The sequence below is a fragment of the Doryrhamphus excisus genome, linkage group LG9, assembly GCF_037039965.1.
Source record: "Doryrhamphus excisus strain RoL-2023G ecotype Guam linkage group LG9, RoL_Dexc_Guam_v1.1, whole genome shotgun sequence".
NCBI lineage: Eukaryota > Metazoa > Chordata > Actinopteri > Syngnathiformes > Syngnathidae > Doryrhamphus > Doryrhamphus excisus.
Genome location: NC_136365.1, coordinates 18,303,836 through 18,321,791, shown reverse-complemented (window position 1 = coordinate 18,321,791; position 17,956 = coordinate 18,303,836). Strand labels below are relative to the sequence as shown.

Genomic DNA, 17,956 nt, shown 5'->3' with positions numbered 1-17,956 from the left:
TACGAATGAGCTAGCAAGAAGGCTAATACAATAGTGAGGAGCAGAAAGTGTAAAACAACTTATACCCTTTTAAAATGGGGGGGGGGCACTTGTTGCAGGGAAGGACAAATAGCTTCTGGACAATTTGTTAAGCAGCTGAAGATCCACTGACCTGATTTGCTTGGTTTTTCCCCGGTGTCTGACGAGGAACTAGACGGGGAGGCGGCGGTAGACTTGACTGAGGGGGTCTGCATGTTGTCGTTGTACGGCTTCTTAACGCGGCATTTTTTGAAAATGGCGGACGTTTTGTCGAGCTTTCCGTCGTTCTTTGAGAATCCGTAGTGTTTCCAAACATACCATTTAAACGTTGCGGGTGGGTTAAATGTAAAAACTTCCTCGCTGCTGCTTGAGTGCGAACGTCCATGCTGTTTTACTAGTAGTTGTATGTGCCTCGCGGCTTCCGTCCGTATTCAATACAAAACACTCAAAAATGATGGTGCATTCATGGCGCCTGGGGAACAGCAAATAGGATGAAGTTGAACATTAAGAAAACGGCGCTTGCTTCGGATTTTACCGACACCCACAAAATAATTAATAATCATTTGTTACTGATTACGTCAAATGACGTTTCAAAGACTATGAAAACAGATTTGCTGATACCTGTGAGACAAAACTGAGAGATCATATTGACGGGTCACGCGGTCACGTGATGACGCTACACATAAAAACATTGCTCATGTGACTCTTGCTTTCATTTCCAACATGGCAGCCGCCACTGTACGGCTGATGCTGCTTATTTACCTCAGTGAAAGTTTAAGTTTGCCTGTCGTCCGCCAGAAAGAGTCCGTGTGTGGGTACCAGGTCAGTAATCTTTCAAATTGTACACCTTTTTTAAAAAAACAAAACATCAATTTAATGCTGACATAAGTGATATTTGTAACAAGTAAGGGTCGATTAAACGTGAAACAGCTTAGCTTGGACGGTTGACGCTGCTTTTAATACAAAATGGAAGTACAGTAGAAATAATCTGTTCCAGGGTCAAAACTGGTCATCATAAACCTTTTGTCATTTGTCCAGGAAACATTTTAAGTCGCATTTGAACATTTCTAACTTTCTAACAGTGTAAAAAGAAGTGAAGTAATTTTAATGTTAAAACGTATGCGCCGTGAAGCCACGCTTTGCACTAATTACTAAAAGGAAAATGCTTACAAATGATCAGGAATATTAGCCATGATTTAATCAGTGTTTTTATACGCTTCTAGCGCGGGATGAAAATATGTCACCACCATCCTATTGGTGGAAACAGGCTGGTCAATCACGCTGATTCTTTGGAGACCTGCGTGTGGTATCATTCAGTGGATGTGTCCTGTGTGTTTGTACATGCAGTCATGTCACGCCACCAAGCCCGGCATGTTGAACGTCCACTTGGTCCCCCACACGCACGACGACGTGGGCTGGCTGAAGACGGTGGACCAGTACTTTTACGGAGGTCAGTCACATGTCTGGACATGCACCGCTCCTGTAGTAAAAAAGATACAACGGTATAAACCTCTATAAGTTAATAGTTCACTGTCGTAATGTTTGTTATGATAGCAACTTTCACGTGGTTGTGTTGTATCCTGCTCAGGAAGGTGTCACATCAGCAAATAAGATGTGTGTGTGTGTGTGTTTAGATCGTAACGACATCCAACACGCGGGGGTGCAGTACATTCTGGACTCTGTGGTGGACCAGCTGCTGAAGAACCCCGAACGCAGGTTCATCTATGTGGAGACAGCCTTCTTCTACCGCTGGTGGAGCCAGCAGAGCTCCAGCATGCAGCAGACGGTGAAACAGCTCGTCAATGAAGGTACGCCCGCCCACAGAGAGATTCTTCCCCAAAACCGAACCGACTTGGTAAAGTAAAGGTATCCGGTCCAGGCCGTCTGGAGTTTGTCAACGGCGGCTGGTGCATGAGCGACGAGGCCACCACCCACTACAGCGCCGTTATCGACCAGATGACCATGGGCCTCAGGTTCCTTAATGAGACGTTTGGACCTTGTGGACGTCCCCGTGTCGCTTGGCACATTGACCCTTTTGGACACGCCCGTGAGCACGCCTCCATGTTTGCACAGGTACCGAAAGACATGATTAGGACCGACTCACTTTAATAGAAATCAGGGGTGTCCAGACTTTTAGCACGGGGGCCACGTAGCCGCCGCCTGAAAAATGAAAGGATGCAACACATTCTAGGAAGGTCTACTATATCAAGGGTCTCAAACTCCATTTACCTGGGGGCCACTGGAGCTAGGGTCTGGGCAAGGCTGGGCCGCATCAGGTTTTCCACTTTTTCAGTGCTTTGGTTCCGATTTTCTACAATAAAAGCTCTGATAAAACATTCCACTGTTCTCAAATATCTTTCTGCACAAAATAAGAATAAGAATAAAGAAAATCAATCTGTAATAAATAAATATAATAATAATAAAACGGCAAATAATAAAAACTTAAGAAACCACATATAGTTGGTGGGTAGACAAATTATTTTTTTCAGATTAAAATGAACAAAGCATTATTAGAGCCCTGTAGACATGACAAAACACGACTATAGTCACATTTATACTCTTTTTATTTACAACATATTGCGCAACTGCAGGGTCTTGAGACACATGCTAACTCGCAAACTAGAGAGCTAGCGACCTAAAAGGTAGCCTTCAAGTTATTTCCTTTAAACTTAAATAGCCAAAAACTTACCACTTCCACACGGATAGGGAGGATAACTATTAACAGTTATTTAACCTTTAACATGAACATTAATCAAACGTAATAATTTTTTCTGGGTACTGATACCATACAGCATCCATATCAAACCTGTGCGGGCCGCACTAACATTAAACTTTCATATCAAGGCCTCAAAGTAGTGTCCTGCAGGCCACATTTGGCCCGCGGGCCGCGTGTTTGAGACCCCTGGTCTATATAGTTCAAGAAATGTATGTGTCCTGTTCCAGATGGGCTATGATGGCTTTTTCTTTGGTCGTGTGGACTACCAGGACCGGCTTCGGCGGATGCTGGCAAAGGAGCAGGAGCTTCTATGGAGGGCTTCTGACAGCCTCGCCCCACCGATGGCCGACCTCTTCACCGGTAACTAAACTGTCCAAACTGTAAAATGGTCCAGCACCAGTGTCCTCATCTGTCCCTGACAGGGATCCTTCCTAATGGGTACAACCCCCCTGATGGATTCTGCTGGGACCAGTCATGTGACGACCCACCGATCAGAGACGACCCTAACCTAGAGGATTACAACGTTGACGATGTGGTTGAACGCTTCCTCAATATTGCCAACAGCCAAGTGAGAGTCACAGTGTGATCGCTATGGAAACAGTTTCTACTAGGATGGGACTGATGGGACTTCCTCGTCGCTCAGGCGCTGGTGTACAAGACGAATCACATCATCATGACCATGGGCTCAGACTTCCAGTACGAGAACGCCAACCTGTGGTACAAGAACCTGGACAAGCTGATCCACTACGTCAACGCACAACAGTCCAACGGAAGTCGAGTCAACCTGCTTTACTCCACGCCTTCGTGTTACCTTCAAGAGCTTCACAGAGCCAACCTCTCCTGGTAGGATCCAAGCACTAGACTTTGACTCAGAACCGTCTTAGGAGGTTTATTTCTGGGTCATTTTATTTCAGGGCTCTGAAAACTGACGACTTCTTCCCTTACGCTGATGACGCTCATGACTTCTGGACCGGCTACTTCAGCAGCAGGCCGGCGTTGAAACGCTACGAGAGGCTCAGCAACAGCAATCTGCAGGTGGGTTCATTTAAAGATGGTCGCCAGAATGTCTACTGAGTCAAACATCAGTCTTGTTTTTGAAGACTTGTAACCAGCTGGAGGTTCTGGGCGGACAAGCCTCCAGGAGGGGACACTTTGGCAAGGGGGACAGTCACACCTTGAGTAAGTTCTCTTGAACAGTCGGCACGATAGCGGGAATCTGACTGCTCGTTCTGTGGACCAGGGAGAGCCATGGCGGTGGCTCAGCACCACGACGCCGTCTCGGGCACCGAGAAACAACACGTCGCCAACGACTACTCCAGGAGGCTCGCCAACGGATGGCAACATTGTCAAGTATGTCACAAGTTGAGGGTTCATAAAGAATGTTCCCCTGATGCTTTCTACGCTGGAGCCTATCCCAGTTGACTCTGGTGCAAAAATTAAAACTATATTATTGCCTTTTTGAGATCAAGGACCACAGCACCGACATCCTCGGTGTAACATGTTTTCCATGAAATGACAAGAAGCGGTGTGGGTGGGGTCATTGGCATCAAACCCAAACTCCAAAGGGTGTGGCGTTTAAATGATTTGCACATGCTTGGGAACATTCATTCATTCATTTTCTACCGCTTATCCTCACGAGGGTCGCGGGGGGTGCTGGAGCCTATCCCAGCTGTCTTCAGGCGAGAGGCGGGGTACACCCTGGACTGGTGGCCAGCCAATCACAGGGCACATATAGACAAACAACCATTCACACTCACATTCATACCTATGGACAATTTGGGGTCGCCAATTAACCTAGGGAGGAAACCCAGAGAAAACCCACGCATGCACAGGGAGAACATGCAAACTCCACACAGAGATGGCCGAGGGTGGAATTGAACCCTGGTCTCCTAGCTGTGAGGTCTGTGCGCTAACCATTCGACCGCCGTGCTGCCCTGCTTGGGAACATTTCTTTTGTAAAAAGTAAAGATTAAAAATTTTGGAGATTGGCCGTGTGACGGATGTGCGAAGATCCTTGACACTGTGTCCATACCAAAAATATCGAAAGGGTGTTAGATTCCACAGGTGTAAAACATATCGCTTTTTCAGCCAACAGTTATCAATTTTACTCGCGAGGAGAACGGAAGAGATGTACTCGGCGTACAATCTCCAACCGCTTACACAAGCAAAACAGTTGATTGCATTTAGATGTATGATAAGAAAACAATTGGTGGACTTTGTCGTGCCACTGCGGTCAGATGTTTTTTGTTTCCTCTTCACAATCTTGAGTGTCTTGTTCCATTCACACTCAGCAGAAAGCCAGCAGGACGGCCACAGGGCACATATACATATATACAAAGATAATACTTAAATGTGTTCACAGTCAAATATATGATAACTTCAATGAACATTAAGCTATCACCACAGAATCAATAAAATAGCATAATAAATAACATGCCGTAATATTTGTTAGTTTATTTTAATAATAATATTATTTATTTTAATTTTGAAGGTGTTTTGTCCTTTTGGACGGTCACCCAACATATTGCTTATGAGTTTTCTATATGATTTTACCATTACCACTTGCTTTTTCAATTTAAATGCTTGAATAAGGTGCGAAAAACTGATTTTAGAATAAACGCAGGAGCCGTTGGGAAGCTGAAGCTGGACTGAAATGCTGTGGAAATATGCAAAAACATAGAATGAAAGTAAGAGTAAATTTGGTAGTGTGAGCTCAAATCGGGAATTGAACCAACCATCGCTGGGTTTGGATCCAAGCACTCCAGCTGCGCTATTTTCGGTTTCCCCCCACATTCCAAAAACATGCTAGGTTAATTGCCGACTCCAAATTGTCCATAGGTATGAATGTGAGTGTGAATGGTTGTTTGTCTATATGTGCCCTGTGATTGGCTGGCCACCAGTCCAGGGTGTACCCCGACTCTTGCCTGAAGACAGCTGGGATAGGCTCCAGCACCCCCGCGATCCTCATGAGGATAAGGACAATGAAGTTGTGGTCTGATGACACACTGTTAAGAAATGAAATGATTTTCCAAATGATGTCAATCATCACTTGTTCCTTCTCGGCCCTGAGAGGGCTGAGCTTCATCACGTGTGACAACTTAAGTCTCCACTTTATTTCAAGATCTCACAGCTCCTCCGTTTTCCAGGTTCTGGTCAGCAACAGTCTGGCCGTCCTCAGCGGCTCGACGGCCGAGCGGATCTACTGCAACAACCTCAACATCAGCATGTGTTCTCTCACGGAGTCCAGCAAGAAGGTGATTAACTCATGAGATCCTCAATGAATTAAGACTTCTGAATGACAAGTTTCTCCTCAAGTTCTCCATCAACGTGTTCAATCCTCTGGCTCGCCCCGTCACCTGGCCTGTCAGGCTTCCTGTCAACGGGACTGCGTATGTGGTTTCTGACGCTCGGGGCAAGACTGTGGACTGTGAGGTGAGACTTTGTGTGTCCTTTACATGATCTGCAATGTTTGTTCATGTTCCATGTCTTGCTTTCAGGTGGTTCCGGTGTCTCAAGCCACGCAGAACGTGAGGGGGAACCGCGGTTTTGCTGTCAATGAGCTCCTCTTCCAGGTCCAAGCCCCACCACTGGGCTTCAGTACTTACTCAGTGTCCCTGCTTCAGGATGGTCCTCAAGCAAACTTCAAGCGGTACAACGGACCCAAATCCATCTGGAACAAGGTCTCCATACACTTGGTGCATGTTGGGAAGTTTATCGGAATCACCAGGACTCAACGCGTCCTTTTCAATGCTGCAGTATCTAAAAGTGACATTCGACCCAGACACCGGCCTGCTGAGCAGCCTGGCCAACTTGGAAACCAAACAGAACATCCGTCTAGTGCAGAACTTTTACTGGTCTGTGTTTTTTTTTTTTTTTTCAGACGACCTGATGTCAATTTCAACGTCAACTGGTGTTTGACTTTTGAGCATGTTTGCGTGTCCAAGGTACAACGCCAGCGATGGCAACAACTCTGCGAGCAACCAACCGTCAGGAGCTTACATCTTTAGACCCAACTCCTCCACGCCGTTTGTCGTCAGCAAGACCGCCAAGACGGAAATTATTCAGGTAAGGAGTAGTAACATTTTGGGTTGGATCATCAGCAGCTGAGTAGGAACATTTTAAAGCGCACACAGACCTAGATAAATCTGCTGTCCACTACTGATGCTCATGATACTTCAAGTGTAGCTACTGCCATCTTGTGGTTATTTGCCTTTGTAGACTACGCTTCTATGCGTCGAGTGTTTGCTAACATGAGCGTTCTTACCTTCCTCAGACGTCCGTGATGCAGGAAGTGAGGCAATGGTTCGCTCCGTGGGTGTCGCAGGTGGTTCGTCTCCATGCAGACAGTCGGGTTCTGGAGCTGGAGTGGACCGTGGGCCCCATCCCCATCGAGTGAGTGGCACCCACCCATATTTGGGCCAGTGTGAAACATCCAAGCGATTTAAACCTCTTTCTCTCAGCGACGACCTGGGCAAGGAGGTGATCACTCGGTTAGACACGGACATCGAGTCCTCTGGGATCTTCTACACAGACTCCAATGGAAGAGAGGTTCTGCAGAGGAAGTGAGTTGACTTACGTATATAAACAAACGTGAAATAATGCTTCTTATGCAAAATGTATGTTCATCCTTTTTCCCAAGGGGCCACATCTTGAAATGTAGTAATATACATTATAGTATGATGATACTAGTATAATAATAATAATAGTATGATAACAGAACCATGAATAATATGTTGAGGTCAACTAGTGTTACAGTTTAGTTCCACCAAAGGCTGCATGGAGGCGATTCTGCTGGATGACAACTTGTAGGACAATTTGTCCTACAAGTTATTGTAGCTCATAGCTAGGAGACCAGGGTTCAATTCCACCCTCGGCCATCTCTGTGTGGAGTTTGCATGTTCTCCCCGTGCATGCGTGGGTTTTCTCCGGGTACTCCGGTTTCCTCCCACATTCCAAAAACATGCTAGGTTAATTAGCGACTCCAAATTGTCCATAGGTATGAATGTGAGTGTGAATGGTTGTTTGTCTATATGTGCCCTGTGATTGGCTGGCCACCAGTCCAGGGCGTACCCCGCCTCTCGCCCGAAGACAGCTGGGATAGGCTCCAGCACCCCCCCGCGACCCTCGTGAGGAAAAAGCGTTAGAAAATGAATGAATGAATGAATTATTATTGTGAGACCATGAATGTAATGATTTGAATTGGATTTATTGATTATGGTGACAGACCAAACTGCATACATTAACAGTAAGAGTAGATGATGGATTTTTTTTCTAATCTATAGTTGCCGAGATTGCAAAAATGTTAGGATGTTTTTGGGTTTTTTTTGCTTTTTTAGGCCAAGAAAACAGTCCAGGGCTTCAAATGGCCCCCAGAACTGACGTTGGTTTTCCATAATGACAGGCGTAAACTAATAATACATCTGTTGTTTTAATGCACACATGATGTAAAATGTTATTTTCTGGGTGACCCAGACTGGGTGACCCCAGGGAAAGGCAAAGGGCCACCACATGTGGCCATTGTGTCATGCTTTGCCAGGTTTTAAATCATCTAATTCAGGGGTCCCCAACCTTTTTTGCACATCGGACCAGTTTGATTTGGGTCTTTTTTTTTTTTCACGGACTGGCAAAATACTAATACAGCAAATCTAAAATAACACGACGGGGCTAAAAGCAAATATTAAGTGCAGGAAAAATATAACTCACCTGCTGAATTGGTGGGAAGCCTTAGCTTGTTTTGTTGAGACGAGATGGTCCCATCTAGGTGGGATGAGAGACAGTGAGACGTTAATAAATTATATTAGTCGGTAGTATCGGTACCACGGTCCCTGGCCCGGCGGTTGGGGACCCCTGATCTAATTAGACAAATTTCCACCATGAATGATAGTTATCATCTACAGATGGATGAAGGTCTAACACACTAATGCTGCCGTGTTTCACAGGAAAGACTTCCGCCCCACTTGGCACCTGAGGCAGTCGGAGCCCATTGCCGGGAACTACTACCCCATCAACTCTCGTGCCTTCATTAAGGTTCGTTTCAGGCGTCCTCACATGGACACCTTGAATAGCAGATTCCATATTGTACACTATTTATGTTTGTGTTGTCAGGACGATGAGGACCAACTCACTGTGGTGACAGATCGCTCCCAAGGTGGCGGAAGCATCCGGAACGGCTCTCTGGAGATCATGGTCAGCCTGGAAACACGCATAAACACACACATCCTTGTTTTACCGCTCGTCTCCCGCTTGTTCAGCTCCACCGCCGTCTTTTGTACGACGACGTTCGTGGAGTCGCCGAGCCCCTCAACGAGACCTCTGATATCTTCCCGGATGGTCTTGTGGTCCGAGGACGCCTCCTGCTCTCTCTCGACCGCCCAGCCAAAGCGGCAGACACGCACCGCCCCCTAGCGCAGGGGATGGTACTGCAACCCCTGCTTACGTTCACCGAAGGAGACCTCCACCCGAACACTCGACTGGAGGTGATAAGACGTCTGGTCTGATAATTACATCTGGACGTGTTTCATACTTAAGTGAGTTGTGTCTGTGTGTAGTTCTCAGGACTACAGGCTGCACTGCCCCCTGCTGTCCACTTGCTGACACTGAGTCAGTGGGACGAGCAGCTGGTCCTGCTGAGGCTGGAGCACCAGTTTCAGACCTGGGAGAGCAAAGTCAATTCGCAGCCGGTCACCATCAACCTGCAGGTCACACCCATCCACGAAGATAAGTTCAATTAGGTGACATTTACGTTTAGTCACACGTGATGTTTGTTCCGTGCAGAAGCTTTTTTCCACTCTGGAGGTTCTGGGTGTGTCCGAGTTGAACCTGTCAGCCAATCAGTGGAAAGATGAGATGACTCGTTTTGATTGGACACCACAGACAGGTATGTAATTATGGTACAAGTCATATTAGTGAAAATGTTGCATTTCACAAATAAACACTTTGTACATAGTAAGTCCAGTACCACATTATGCAATATATAGTAGTTCCCTGTGTATTACCCCGACCTCAACCCAATGGAGAACCTATGGAGGATCGTCAGGCAAAAACTCTTGAGGGTGGGAGGCAGATCACAACAAAAGAAGCTATTTGGAAGTTTTGGATTCTCGCATTCCTAAATGAAGTCATAAAATGTGAATGCGTGCCACATGTACCCAATTACTTTACTGTATTTGTACCGTTTTTTTCCCCTCAGGCGAGAAGCCACTGAAAAAAAGGCTTGAGGACACGTCCCTGGTGGAGGTCACCTTAAGCCCGATGGAGATTCGAACCTTCCTGCTCAGAGTGGATCTACGATAATCTCAGATGGAACACTCCGCTGTGTTTCTTACAAATCCTTTGTCCTCCATCTTGTGTGTTTATCAATGGGCAGCTCTATTGTCACAGCCACCATCTTCCTTTGTGCCTGTTGGAGATGACAAACTCCACAACACCGCAAAACTTCTTGGGACACTTCTCCCTCAAATTGGTGTTGATGTGAGCCAAGATTCTTTACCTGACGAGACCTTTGCACACACAAATGCTTTTATATTGATCAATAAACTCAATAAGTCTTACTTTGCAAATTCCTCTTTCTCTCATAGGACGTTGTACACCAATAAAAAAGGTGCCAAACCGTCATGGTGACAAAAAGGCAAAATGCCAGCATCAGTTTTCCATGTATTTGTAGTACTCCATGCATCTCATTAAATTTAGGTTCAAGTCAATGTGTCTAAATGCCATAATAACGGAATCATTTAGAGTGATGTGTTTGGGCTTTATTGGGCCGTTACAACAGCCAAACAACAAAAAAACAAGCAAAAAAATAATAATTTTGCATGAGTCTGCCCACTGCGACGTCATTACCCAGGCTGCTTGCGGCCTTTATCCAAGTTCTAAAAACAACTAAAGTACAAAAAGTTGAGAAATCATTCCATTTTCTCTTCTGTTGTAGACTCTGTGTCGTGGGAATAGGAGCATTTATCGCCATGTGTGCACGTGCCCTGCAACACAATAAACAAAAGCTTATAAAATATTTCATTCATGACATTGACTTCAAAATAATGGCGCCGACCTGTTTGAACCTCTTGCAGGGAAAGTTCTTCAGCTGAGAGGAATCTGTGATCTGGTTCTTCCGCTTGTTCTGGTTCTTGAGACGCTTTTTCTGCAGGTCATTTGAGATGCCACCACTAGGGGGCGGAAAGACGCTCATTTAGAGAAGACTGACTAACTGAAGGATTTAAATGAACAGCTTTAGGTACCCGGCCTTTGCTCTGGCTTTGGGCCCCCAAAATGCTTGCGGATTCTCCTGGAACCGGGTCAAGTGACGCTGACGGGACTGAGGGTTGGCGTCGTCCCTCACAGTGAAACATGCTTCAAAGCTATGAAGAAAAAAAAAAAAAAAACATGCATGGCGAAAAAAAAAAAACATGGCTGACACGGGTTGAAGAAGGTGAATGAGGTGCCTCACCTGGGCTCGGTGGAGAGGATCTTGAAGGCGGGGCTCATCTCTGAAAGTTTCTCCCGTTTCACCGGGTTGGTCTTCTCCTGCGGGTGGGTGATGATGGCATTTATAAACAATACAGATCATCATATGTCGGTCTCAAGCCGAGACTAAACGAGGGGCGTCACCCAGCAGCGCATGATGTCCCAGATGGCGGCGGGCGGCGCGTCCGTTTTGATGGCGTTTTTGCAGGCGTGTGAGAGGGAAACTCTGTGACCTGCGTGCAGAAGAGCCGACCTGCGCACAAACACACACACACACACACACACACACACAGTAAACTCCCAGTGGACATCAACAGATGTCTTCAAGCTGTTTGTACCTAAACTGGAGCAGAGGTGGCGTATTGCAGTGTATGGTGCTGCTCAGACTGTCCACCGTGTAATAAAGCGGTGCATCCTCCAGCTCCTGCGCGCAAGAAAAGAACGCCAAGTTACACACAGGACACACACAGGAAATTGACGTGAGCGTCAAAATAAAACACTGACCTCGGTCACCATACTCAGCATCCCCTCGATTCGCTTGGATGTGCCAAAACGAGACGGGTTCCCCGACACCGCCGCCAACACCTTCTGGACAAAGGCCTGGTCGTGGATGGGTTCTGCCCAGATTGGACCCCCCAGCTAAAAAAAAAAAACACACACACACAAGTGGACGTTAAATGTGGGGTTGCATTTGTGATTAAAAGTTAGATGTTGGGCTTAAAGGAGCAAGCGTGTGATGGTCACATGACTCGCCTGATGTCTTTGTCCGCAGTGTTCACATGTTGGTCCCACAGGCGGTCCAGTGGCAGCAGAATATTTCATGCTGGAATCAATCATCAATAATCAATCATCATCAGCCAACCACATGCCATCCTTGTTTCGTGTGCCATCAAATAGCAGCTGACAAAATTACAATACATACAATAAAGTGTAGGTTCCATTTAAAAAAATAAGAAAAATGTACTAAAATTGGGTAAAATTTGAAATTAGAAGATTTGCATGAAAATGTTGAGGTTGGCAAAGTGTGGCTGAAATCAGTTTTCTTATTGCAAATGATGACCCAAAATCATGGGAGAACATCAATGTCAAGCTAGCAGTAACTTTTCTGATTGCTTGATACAATATTATATCGGTATTAGACATGACAATCCCCAGACTGAAGAAAGTCCAAATCCTGGACCAAACTTGTGGTTTTAAGAATAAAGGAAGATGCGGTCCAGTGGTTCGTGTCGTCTTACTGTTTTCCGTTGCTGGTTCTCCTGCCCATCCTTTGCAAGTGGAAGGAACCGCAGCCGACGCAGTTGTAGACCAGAGCCTGTTTGCTGAAACACAACACATACGATCGATTAATACGATTGGCATAAAGACACGGCGGTCTAGTGGTTAGCGCGCAGACCTCACAGCCAGGAGACCAGGGTTCAATTCCAACCTCGGCCATCTCTGTGTGGGGTTTCTCCCCGTGGGTTTTCTCCGGCTACTCCGGTTTCCTCCCACATTCCAAAAACATGCTAGGTTAATTGGCGACTCCAAATTGTCCATAGGTATGAATTTGAGTGTGAATGGTTGTTTGTCTATATGTGCCCTGTGATTGTACCCCGCCTCTCGCCCGAAGACAGCTGGGATAGGCTCCAGCACCCCTCGCGACCCTCGTGAGGAAAAGGAAAATGAATGAAAGATTGTTTGTGCACGCACCTGGCCGAGTTTTTGACGGTGGCCTGTCCTGTGAAGATGCGTACAAAAACCCGAATGTAGAAATCGGCGCTGATGGCCAGCAGGGGTTGAATGTATCGCTGATAGACATTGGCCCGCTGGTCCAAACTGTGTAAGATGATGCGAAGAGCCTAAGGAGGGTGGGGGCGAAGAACACGAAGATGTTTTGTAAGGCACACAATCTAATGACATCCAATACAAAAGCTGTACCTAATATTCTGACTCACCAGCTCATGACAATATTTAGCCTTGATGGAGACGGAGCCGTATTTGCTGTAGCAGGTCTCGCCGCTGTTCCCCGCCAGCACCGCCATGTCGGTGCACGTGACGCACAGAAGACCTGACGGCCAACGTCAGGGTCAACAAGCAAGTCAAAAGTTGGATCAACCGTGACACATGACAAGCGCTCACCTCCGTCGCTGACCGCCTGTACGGCGGCGTCCAGAAAGGAGGCGGGGCTACCGTAGGGATCCAGGTCAATGACATCGTAGCGATCCTTCCTGCCTCGCATCTCATACATAAGCAGGCTGCGGGCAAATGCATGTGGTACATTAAGCATTTCAGACCAAAACAGACCCGCCACAGATCAATTTCACGCTACCTGTTAAGAACTAGCTGAATATGTTTATGCTTTTATTGTGCAACCTTTTACTTTGAAAGTCTCCCTTTAATTCGGTGCAGAAGTCACTGCCGATTGTCACTGCATTCTCACACTAAGTTATAGAGAGGGGTGAAAGTGTTTCCCCCTTCCTGATTTCTCATTGTTTGACACACTTATGTTTCATATCATCAAATAAATGTAAATATTAGTCAATGACAACAAAATTGTTATTATTAAGGAAGAACATCCAAAACAACAAGGTCCTGTGTAGAAAAAGTAACTAAACTGAGATTAATTGAGCTCTATCAGTGTGAAAAAGGCTATAAAGCCATTTCTAAAGCTTTGGGACTCCAGAAAACCACAGTGAGAGCCACTATCCACAAATAGCCAAAACATGGAACAGTGGTGAACCTTCCCAGGAGCGGCCGGCCAACAAAAATGACCCCAAGAGCACTGCAACGACTCATCCAAGAAGTCACAAAAGACCCCACAACAACATCCGAAGATGTGGTCTGATCAGACAAAATTTTACGTTTTGACTCGCGGGCCACATTGGCTTAATAAAATTTGGCGGAGGGGCCATCTATACACAGACAGTCATCAAACAGAACATCATACTTGCTCACGGTGCAACAAAACGAAAACAACATATCCACAGCAAGTTACAGGATCACATAAATCAACAAGTACGACTATGTGGGTGATTCACAACAACTAAGCGCTAAACATGACGTGTAACTTTAAACTGTTACTTCCAAAAGACCGCAAGACATGCTGGGTAGTCCAGCTGCAACCACAGTATGAACTATGAACAATAAAACACTGGATATCGAGAGTATTTTAACTCCTATTCGTTTACTTCTCTGACGATGTCCTCAACAAATTTTGCGACAAACATTGCAAAATGTTGGGAGAGTACCACAAGTTACCCTGTATGCCTTGCGGCAGGAATATATGGGTACGCGTAGATATTCATTTGTATGCCCACATGGTGCAGTGGGTAGGTTCTTTGTGTGTTGACGTGCTGTGTTGCTTTGTGGATCGCATTTTTTGTACATGCTACAGATTGCAAAAGGAATTCGGAATTGCCTGGTGGGCCGGATGAAGACGCTTGACGGGCCTGATGTGGCCCGCGGGATGTAGTTTGCTCACCCTTGGTCTAAATGATGAATTTAGTGAACAGCATCTGATTGCTAAATGAATGAGCTATTTTGTTAGAATGTTGATGAAATCCACCCAACAGTGGCTGATATTGACTTAATGTTGTGTGTAAATAACGAAGGGTAACATTAAAACGAATCAGAACCTGGCGTCCTTGCAGCTGGCCTGGAGGAGCTCGCTGACTTTGTTGTACTGAGCGTTCCTGGCTATAAGGGCGGCGGCTTTGGTGGAGAAGTCATTAGCGGTGACACTTTCAAGTCCCGGCACTTCCAGGGCGAAACGCACTGACCGCAGACCTGACGCCGCCAAGGCTTCCAACACTCGAAGCCCCCGCTGAAACACAAAACATGACGAACTTGATTAATCACGTCTTGGCTATCGTGACTAAATGATCGCTGTCACTTACCTCACATTTCTCCCCGGCAGTCGCCGTTACAGTTCCTGGCTCTTCTCCCTTCTTCTCGCTCTGCGTATCGGACTCGTGTGCGTCCTCCGACAGCGACACAACCACACGTTCCTTCTCGCCAGGCACTTGCAACTTGATGCCACGCTGAGTCAGCACATCTCTGGCAAACTCAGTAATCACGGCACATCTGGGGAGCAAGAACAAGAGGTCAAGTACACGAGGTTTACAAAATAAAACATGAACGCTGGTACTTATACTCACGTTAAATCTCTATTAAATTCCTGAACTGGGTTGTAAAACACCTCATTGGCACTAGGAAACAAGATGGCCGCCTTGCCCTCCTTCACCACCGTCTCGCCAGGTAAGAGCCCCGCTGGAGGTGACGGCTCCTGCCCCTCATTCGGCGCCCCACAAGACGATGAGTCAGCTGCCTTGTTATTGAGAACCTCCAGGTCCTGGGTGGTGGTTTCCTGGGGGTCCATGGATCTTGGGCCTGTGCTGATGGAGGCGGCAGCCCCAGCTACATGGGATGGACGTAGGTGTGAGGAGATGACGATGAGAGGGGACAGCCGGGCGGCCCGCACCAGCATAAAGACACACAACCTTGGGTGGGGGGGGCAACACAATTTAACATATATATCAATACCTGGACAAATGGAGGAAACAATAAAGCAGATATATCTGTTGACACTTCTAGGAAGGATTTTAACTAAACTAAACATCTAGTTTACATACATTTACCACATTTTGCGACATTTACCACATTTACTAACAGAGCTTGGTGTATTAAATACGAGCCCAACGCTAACAAAGTAAGCTAAAATAGGTTTTAGCGGAGGTGGCCTGTTTATAATTGTCACAATTTCAAACACTAGCAAGAATGTTTTGCCCTCATGTTTTATCGTGCTAATTAATCGTGTTTTAAAACAAATATTTCAGCCAACGCTGAAGGCCCTCCATAAAACTCACCGGTTTGTAAACGCAAATATACCCGTCTTTAGCGGTTGACTGTTCTGCTACTCGAGCTTCCTTGCTGTGGCAAAAGTCGTTCTCACGTTAGCGTATGGGCGCCGCCATGTTTTTGATTAAGACACGCCTCCGGAAGCTCGCGCGGTAGCACTAACCTTTTTCCGGTTCTTCGTTTACTGGCAGACTACAACCTTTCGAGAAACTAGACAATAACCACAACGCGTCGTGTGCTTAACGTAACTGTTTACTTCCACCAACACACTTTACGTTAACCGTTACACTTGACTGCCAAGCCTTAAAGGAACAGTAACCCCTCACAAACCACACACTCATGTATGAACATAACAAACAACCGACTGTATTATGTAATACCATGCCTTTTTACGGTGTTACAGTCTACAAATGAATTGTAGATTTGTATAAAAAGAAAGTAAAAAACCCCAACCCTGCCTCTAATTCTAGGCAGTAGTAACCGCAAAAGCACCGCCCATTTCTCCTCTCTTCGCTCTGTCAACGTCACCTAGCAGCAGCGTAACTTAAGGGTAAGGTGAGGACACACTCCTCCTCGAGTTCGACTCCCAGGCCACACATCATGACTGCTGAATGAGGGTGGCCATGAATAATCAAACTGAATCTAAGCAACTCCATGATGATGTACAGCTAAATATGTGGATGAGTGTGGATTATCTTGACTGTGAATAGAAATAGAAAAAACACAATCTCACAGGAAGTAAATAGTCCAGTAGCCATAGCAAGATTGATTGCGCTGAACCTGCAAAAATATTAATATTTATGTACCAAGTGAAGGACAATACCAGCCAATTCATGCTTTTTGGTGTTTTAACAAGAATCCCATCCTGTTTACGCTAATTTCACACCAGTTTATGTGTGATTCATTAACTGCTTCAGCACGTGTGGCGTTTTATTGATGTTCTGATCGTCTCAATCAGGGCTGGGCACATTTTTTGACTCACAGGCCACATTGGCTTAATAAAATTTGGCGGAGAGGCCATCTATACACATGCAGTCATCAAACAAAACACCATACTTGCTCACGGTGCAACAAAACGAAGACAACATATCCACAGCAAGTTACCGTATCTAATAAATCAACGAGTACGACTATGTGGGTGATTCACAACAACTAAGCGCTAAACATGACATGTAATTTTAAAACGTTACTTCCAAAAGACCGCAAGACATTCTAGGTAGTCCAGCTGCAACCACAATATGAACTATGAACAATAAAACATTGGATATCGAGAGTATGTTAACTCAAATTAACTCAAATAACAAATAGATTCATGCTTTTTGGTGTTTTAAAAAGAATCCCATCCTGTTTACCCTAATTTGGTGATAGTTTATAAATATGTGATAATAAATCATAAACTGTACAGCACATGGAAAGCGGTGTTAAATTTAAATTAAATACTTTGGAAAGAACGGGCGGGCCCTATTCAAACACTTGGCGGGCTGGATGTGGCCCCCTGGTTGTAGTTTGCCCACCCCACGTACCACCATTAGTTGCTTGAAAGGGACACTGAGGCGGCTCCACAGAAAACATAAGCGCAGTTGTCGCCATAGCCTGACAACCAGGCTTAACCAAGCGAAGTTTCTGTATATTATTATGCGCATATTACACTGTTAAAAATGGCCATTGTTATTGTTTTTCACTATTTTACGTAGAATATTGTCGAGATCATGTATTCAGCTTTCATCCTAGCTACTCTGGATATCAGATAGATCGATAGTCATTGCTGGTGAAAAGTGAAATTACAGGAGATGTGGTCACGTGACTTAAACTAGCCGTCTATCTGATCGATGATTCTGCAATCTGTCTGCAACCTGGGGAAAAAGGAAGGAAGACAATCCCTCTTTGCCAGTACATTATGCCCACACCCCTTCACCCCCCCCC

At 45.7% G+C, this 17,956-nt stretch overlaps 2 protein-coding genes and 1 long non-coding RNA gene across 3 annotated transcripts; 1 reads left to right on the top strand and 2 right to left on the bottom strand.

Annotated features, from left to right (window-relative positions):
- The first annotated feature begins 645 nt into the window (after nucleotides 1–645).
- Nucleotides 646–10,284, top strand: man2b1 (mannosidase, alpha, class 2B, member 1). Its single transcript, XM_058065292.2, has 23 exons — nucleotides 646–840; nucleotides 1,366–1,468; nucleotides 1,653–1,826; nucleotides 1,898–2,091; nucleotides 2,962–3,094; nucleotides 3,157–3,302; nucleotides 3,378–3,577; nucleotides 3,649–3,769; nucleotides 3,835–3,913; nucleotides 3,975–4,084; nucleotides 5,881–5,988; nucleotides 6,050–6,166; nucleotides 6,232–6,414; nucleotides 6,491–6,588; nucleotides 6,679–6,799; nucleotides 7,008–7,126; nucleotides 7,195–7,296; nucleotides 8,674–8,761; nucleotides 8,840–8,920; nucleotides 8,986–9,210; nucleotides 9,283–9,432; nucleotides 9,509–9,611; nucleotides 9,924–10,284. The coding sequence occupies exons 1-23, from the start codon at nucleotides 742–744 to the stop codon at nucleotides 10,025–10,027; spliced, it is 2,958 nt and encodes a 985-aa protein (XP_057921275.2). The 5' UTR covers nucleotides 646–741; the 3' UTR covers nucleotides 10,028–10,284.
- On the bottom strand, nucleotides 1,230–9,323 carry LOC144899827 (uncharacterized). The gene is made up of 4 exons (XR_013628140.1): nucleotides 8,860–9,323; nucleotides 8,438–8,491; nucleotides 6,999–7,201; nucleotides 1,230–1,498 (listed from the first exon to the last, which is right to left on the bottom strand). It is a non-coding gene; the product is annotated as an uncharacterized LOC144899827 (long non-coding RNA).
- A 180-nt stretch (nucleotides 10,285–10,464) lies between the features above and the next one.
- trmt1 (tRNA methyltransferase 1) lies at nucleotides 10,465–16,696 on the bottom strand. The gene is made up of 16 exons (XM_058065299.2): nucleotides 16,042–16,696; nucleotides 15,334–15,675; nucleotides 15,073–15,259; nucleotides 14,812–14,999; nucleotides 13,316–13,431; nucleotides 13,132–13,244; nucleotides 12,887–13,035; nucleotides 12,433–12,516; nucleotides 11,948–12,017; nucleotides 11,699–11,833; nucleotides 11,533–11,618; nucleotides 11,339–11,447; nucleotides 11,178–11,254; nucleotides 10,969–11,088; nucleotides 10,782–10,896; nucleotides 10,465–10,710 (listed from the first exon to the last, which is right to left on the bottom strand). The coding sequence occupies exons 2-16, from the start codon at nucleotides 15,660–15,662 to the stop codon at nucleotides 10,636–10,638; spliced, it is 1,953 nt and encodes a 650-aa protein (XP_057921282.2). The 5' UTR covers nucleotides 15,663–15,675; nucleotides 16,042–16,696; the 3' UTR covers nucleotides 10,465–10,635.
- Between the last annotated feature and the right edge of the window lie 1,260 nt (nucleotides 16,697–17,956).